Here is a 7056-nt window from a genome sequence, read left to right on the forward strand (position 1 = left end):
GACTTTTTCGTCACTCAAATGAAAACGATTGTATATTCATTTCTCCTCAAGGCAGTTGGGGAGCTACCTTGAATTTAGACGCATGTATTTGTATGTGTAAGCGCTGATAACTATATAGAAAAATTAAGTTATGATTAAGGTTTGTTGATATCATGAGGTCTCCGTTGGTCAATGTATACATAATCTATACACAATGAAGCAGTGTATCTGCAAATTACGTTATTTCCTTTATTCCTTTAGTGATTCTGTTCTTATATTGTCTTAGGCGACCACATCAGCTCCCCAGACTCGTCATGTCAGTGCGCCGAACACACCAACATGACCACCGTGCCGGGCGTTGGGAGACGTCACAGGGCCAGGCGAATTTTACAAGTAGACACCGACACAATGGCAGAAGTAGTGGGAACAACCGGCGGTATGTCGACGCTTTTTGAAGAGAATGCAACGACAGAAATGTCACCTATCATGCCTACCACTGAGGAGCTTCGACCGACTTCACAGAAGGTGACAACTAAGGTAGGTCTTTGGTTAGATTTTAAACATGGTGAAATCACGATTATTATATCTTAAGCGCACATTATTCAAGGTACTCGACTAACTCGAGGTATGTAGTTGACTTTCAGTTTGTCAACGACAAATAAAACAGGATCACTTTGACTGTTTTGTTTTCGTTTACTTTTGAAGTAGATTTCAGTATCAAGTCGTAAAAATCGCACTATGACAACTAGTCACCACCCGACGCGACGTAGCTGTTGTAAAATACATTGGCAGTAGCATTCATCAACACTGTACAGTACAGTACAGCACTGTATAGAAATGGACAACTTAGCCACAGCACCCGAAAAACACAACGTTTGCCACACTCAACAAAACCACACACAAGTACTGACGTCGTCACTTCCGTCGACAATGTCCACGACTTGAACTGTTACATGAGTTCATGAGAACACAAGAGCAACGACATGGAAACTTACAAAATAGTGATGGTTTTAACACTTGGGAGTGGCATCGGTGGCCTAGTGGTTAGAATCTAGTGATCCTGGGTTCAAATCCCAAACAGGCTCCGATGTTGTGCCCTTAGGAAAGGCACTTTGCACGACTTTCCTCACTTGACTCAGGTGGAAATGAGTACCTAGCTTCGGCTAGGGACGTCTTCTCGGATGGGACGTAAAACAGAGGTCCTGTTTTTGAGGAGAGCCACACCTATAACAATAATTACAACGACGACAACAATGTTGTGTAGACTACAACACATACACGCAACCTGTGGTTACCTGCGAAGCTGTTGTTTGATTGCACTTTATACTAAATAAACCATTCATCATCATCATCATTCATCATCATCGTCAACAACAACAACAACTGCAACGACACGACTATAACCGACAGGCTACAACACACTATTTGCAGCATATTCTGATAAAATAATAACTTCCCAGGTGCCATCAACAAGTACTGGCACCAACCGCGGCAAAGAAACCACAGAATCTCAAACAACCTCACCTAATAGAACTATACAGCCAACTGCAGCTTCTACCACCACCCAAGTGCCCAGGACCACATCAAAGACAGATGCTCCTACTACAACCTTGCCACGGATAACAACACGCGAGACATACACACACCTTACAACGGCAACAGAATCTCCCCAAACATCTCTAGGATCTACCATTCAGGGCAACACTGTTTTTGTGACGACCGACAAACCAACATCAGAACCACGGACAACTCATTTGTCCCCTACAATTCGACACAGTGCCTCAACTGCCGTAGTACTCACAAGAACAGGCACATCAGTGGGAATATCCACCTTCATACCTACCACCGTCATTGCTTCTACTGAAGTATCACCAACAACCGAACAAAGTACCGAGCCAGCTGTAGGTTCTACCTCTGATCATGTACAAACGACAAAATCGACAGAACCATCAACAGAAAGAACTACAACATTTCCAAAAATAACAACACATGAGACTTCGACACAACACACGACGACAAGAGAGCAAACTACCGCAACTCAACCTGGTGAGACTACAAATGAATCTCCCCAAACAGTTTCCGTTCAATGCAAAACTGTTGCGACGACAGAAGAATCTACATCAGACCCACGGACAGCTCCAACAACCGCAGTGTCACATGCAACTCGACACATTACCCCTAATGTACACACAAGTACAGACACATTCACGGGAATATCCACCATCATGCCTACCGCCGTCATGGCTTCTACTGAGGCAAGGACAGATCCATCAACAGATGGAACAACCTTGCCAAAAATAACAACACAGGAAACCTCCACACAACATACGACGACAGGAGAGCAAACTACGACAAGGCTCACAACCCTACATAGTGAGACAACAGAATCGCCCAAAACGACTTTCAACCAAGGCAGTGTTGCGACAACAGAAGAATCTACAACAGAACCAAATACCACTCCAACGACTGCAGTGTCACCTACAACTCGACACATTACCTCTACTCTACACACAAGTACAGACACATTCACGGAGATATCCACCGTCATGCCTACCACCTTCATGGCTTCTACTGAGGCATTAAAAGAACCATCAACAGAGAGAACTACAACAATGTCAGAAATAACAACACAGGAGGCTTCGACACAACATACCACAACAAGTGAACCAACTACCCCCAGGCTCACAACTCCACCTGTCATGACATCCTCTGCCATGCCTACCACCGCCATGGCTTCTACTCTGGCATCACCAACAACGACTGAACAAACCACCGAGCCAATCATAGTTTCTACCACTGACCAGGTACCAATGACAACATCGACAGAACCATCAACATCACTATCCATGACGACGGTAGAGCAAACAACAGAAAGGCTCACAACCCTACCTAGTGAGACAACAGAATCGCCCCAAACGACTTCCATTCAAGGCAGTGTTGCGATAACAGAAGAATCTACAAAAGATCCAAGGACCACTTCTACAACTGGAGTGTCACATCAAACTCGAGAGACTACCTCCACTGTACTCACAAGTACAGGCACATTCACTGGAATATCCACCATCATGCCTACCACCTTCATGGCTTCTACCGAGGCATCGACAGAACCATCAACAGGCGGAATTACAACCATGCTAGAAATAACAACACAAGAGTCTTCGACACAACATACAACAAGTGAACCAACTACCTCCTGGCTCACAACTCAACCTTCCATGGTATCCACCGTGATCCCTTCCACCGTCAAAGCTTCTTCTGAGACAACAGAATCGCCCAAAACGACTTCCAATCAAGGCAGTGTTGCGACGACAGAAGAATCTACATCAGAACCAAGGATCGCTCCAACAACTGCAGTGTCACCTACAACTCGACACATTACCTCTACTCTATACACAAGTACAGACACATTCACGGGGATATCAACCGTCATGCCTACCTCCTTCATGGCATCTACTGAGGCATTAAAAGAACCATCAACAGAAAGAACTACAATATTGCCAGAAATAGTGACAACACAGGAGTCTTCGACACAACATACCACAACAAGTGAACCAACTACCTCCATGTTCACAACTCAGCCTGCCATGACATCCTCTACCATGCATACCACCGCCATGGCCTCTACTCTGGCATCACCAACAACGACTGAACAAACCACAGAGCCAATCATAGTTTCTACCACTGACCAGGTACCGATTACAACGTCGACAGAACCATCAACATCACTATTCACAACCCAACCTTCCATGCTATCCACCGTCATGCATACCATCGTCATGGCTTCTACCGAGGCATCATCAAAAACAACTAAACAAACCACCCAGTCAAATATAGTCTCTACCACTGATCAGGTACCGATGACATCATCGAGAGAACCATCAACAGAAAGAATTACAACATTGCCAGAAATAACAACTTTACCTAGAGAGACAACAGAATCAACCCAAACGACTTCCATTCAAGGCAGTGTTGCGGCAACAGAAGACTTTACGGGAATATTCACCGTCATGCCTACCACCTTCATGGCTTCTACCGAGGCATCGACACAACCATCAACAGAAATAACTACAACAGTGCAAGAAATAACAACACAGGAGTCTTCGACACAACATTCAACAACAAGTGAACCAACTACCTCCAGGCTCACAACTCGACCTTCCATGCTATCCACCGTCATGCCTACCACATTCGTGGCTTCTACTGAGGCGTCGACAGAACCATCAACAGAAATAACTACAACCGTGCAAGAAATAACAACACAAGAGTCTTCGACACAACATTCAACAACAAGTGAACCAACTACGTCAAGACTCACAACTCAGCCTTCCGAGATAACCACCTTCGTGGCTTCTACAGAGGCATCGACAGAACCATCAACAGAAATAACTACAACCGTGCAAGAAATAACAACACAAGAGTCTTCGACACAACATTCAACAACAAGTGAACCAACTACGTCAAGACTCACAACTCAGCCTTCCGAGATAACCACCTTCGTGGCTTCTACAGAGGCATCGACAGAACCATCAACAGAAATAACTACAACCGTGCAAGAAATAACAACACAGGAGTCTTCAACACAACATTCAACAACAAGTGAACCAACTACCTCCAGGCTCACAACTCGACCTTCCATGCTATCCACCGTCATGCCTACCACATTCATGGCTTCTACTGAGGCATCAACAGATTCATCAACAGGAAAAACTACGACCATGCCAGAAATAACAACACAGGAGATTTCGACACAACATTCAACAACAAGTGAACCAACTACCTCAAGGCTCACAACTCGACCTTCCATGCTATCCACCGTCATGCCTACCACATTCATGGCTTCTACTGAGGCATCAACAGATTCATCAACAGACATAACTACAACCATGCCAGAAGTAACAACACAGGAGACTTCAACACAACATTCAACAACAAGTGAACCAACTACGTCAAGACTCACAACTCAGCCTTCCGAGATAACCACCTTCGTGGCTTCTACAGAGGCATCAACAGATTCATCAACAGGAAAAACTACAACCATGCCAGAAATAACAACACAGGAGTCTTCAACACAACATTCAACAACAAGTGTGCCAACTACATCCAGGCTCACAACTCAACCTTCCATGCTATCCACCGTCATGCCTACCACCTTCATAGCTTCTACTGAGGCGTTGACAGAACCATCAACAGACATAACTACAACCATGCCAGAAATAACACAGGAGATTTCGACACAACATTCAACAACAAGTGAACCAACTACATCCAGGCTCACAACTCGACCTTCCATGCTATCCACCGTCATGCCTACCACATTCGTGGCTTCTACTGAGGCATCAACAGATTCATCAACAGACATAACTACAACCATGCCAGAAGTAACAACACAGGAGACTTCAACACAACATTCAACAACAAGTGAACCAACTACCTCAAGGCTCACAACTCGACCTTCCATGCTATCCACCGTCATGCCTACCACCTACATAGCTTCTACTGAGGCATCGACAGAACCATCATCAGACATAACTACAACCGTCCCAGAAATAACAACACAGGAGACTTCGACACAACATACTACAACAAGTGAACCAACTACCTCCAGGTTCACAACTCCACCTGCCATGACATCCTCTGCCATGCATACAACTGTCATGGCTTCTACTCTGGCATCACCAACAACGACTGAACAAACCACCGAGCCAATCATAGTTTCTACGACTGACCAGGTACCGATGACAACGTCGAAAGAACCATTGACAGAGAGAACTACAACCATGCCAAAACTAACAACGCAAGAGGCGTCTCCACATTTCACAGAGGAAACTACCGCAAGGCGCATAACCCGATCTATGTCGACTAAACAGGCAACATCAGTCGCCCATACATCTGACGGTTCCACAGCGCTGCGCGAAACCACTGAAGTGGCTGAGACAACAACGGAAGCACGGGCAACTGGGACAGCTCCAACATCACCCACAACTCGACAGTCTACCTCCACTTTACTTACAAGAACAGACACGTCCACGGGGATATCCACCGTCATGCCTACCACCTTCATGGCATCTACTGAGGCATCACCAACCACTGAACCGCAGACAACATCAAAGGTAAGCTTCTAGACAGAATAGATTACCTGTAAACCTGAGTGTTGTGGCAGATACAAGCTATGTGATCCCTTTCAAGGAAGTCGTAATAGGTGAAATACTGATGGTATCGGCATGATAAAGATGTGATATTATTGAACGTTGAGGAGTAGTTGGGTACCATATCTGTCGTGGGCTTGCTTTTCAATTTTGTAGCTTATCCTAAGTAGATTTACTGTAGCAAAATATAAGGATTGTTCACTTTTTACAGACAATAGCTCCCTCCACACACTTGGTCGCAAGTACTACCAAGAGAACAACAGCACCCGTTACGACAAGTCGCACAACTACTGATGTGGTTACGACAGATATTTTGACGACTGACATTGAGACAACTACAACGCCGTACGAAACCGCAGAAGAAACGACAGGACCAGCCACCACGTTACCAGAAACAACATCTGACAGAACCACACAGTCTTCCACTGTGTTGTCCAGTGACGAAATAAGCACGACACAACCGATAACAACGGAGAGAGGTACAACGGACATAGTTACAACGCCACGAGCCACAACTACACAGTCATCGACGGCTTCTTCCACCACGGACGTCTCCGCCGACATGACAACAGGCAGACAAACTCCTTCCATTGCTGCGCTGACGACGACAGAGACGTCATTCCAAACGGCGACGGAAATCTCCACTGTTATACCTTCCACTGAGGCATCAGCAACCTCTACACTCGAGGCAACAACGGAGGTAAGGGTTTAGACATGCAACGGTACAAACCGTCATATTGCTGTAGTCAGTTCAGGAAATGGTCTTATCTTCAACAGAGAACCGACACAGAGCGCTAATACTTTTTCATCGGAGGCTTTGACCAATTGAAATTATTTTCACCCCAAAACACTTTATTGGAAGGTACGGAGTATTCTAGTTCTTAGTTTTATTTATCTTCACACGATTATGCTTAAGAGGAGGACAAACATG

The 7056-nt window shown here is 45.2% G+C and overlaps 1 protein-coding gene across 4 annotated transcripts in view; it reads left to right on the forward strand.

The window, feature by feature from the left end:
• The window catches only part of LOC136433230 (serine-rich adhesin for platelets-like), a 38970-nt gene that overhangs the window by 3426 nt on the left and 28488 nt on the right, over positions 1–7056 (forward strand). For all 4 annotated transcript variants that reach the window (XM_066425220.1, XM_066425210.1, XM_066425230.1 and 1 more), the window contains exons 2-4: positions 266–516; positions 1440–6089; positions 6337–6825. In XM_066425220.1, coding sequence (XP_066281317.1) covers positions 266–516; positions 1440–6089; positions 6337–6825 — 5390 coding nt within the window. The remainder of the gene's footprint in view (positions 1–265; positions 517–1439; positions 6090–6336; positions 6826–7056) is intronic.

This window comes from Branchiostoma lanceolatum, chromosome 1, assembly GCF_035083965.1.
Source record: "Branchiostoma lanceolatum isolate klBraLanc5 chromosome 1, klBraLanc5.hap2, whole genome shotgun sequence".
In the NCBI taxonomy this organism is placed as follows: Eukaryota; Metazoa; Chordata; class Leptocardii; order Amphioxiformes; family Branchiostomatidae; genus Branchiostoma; species Branchiostoma lanceolatum.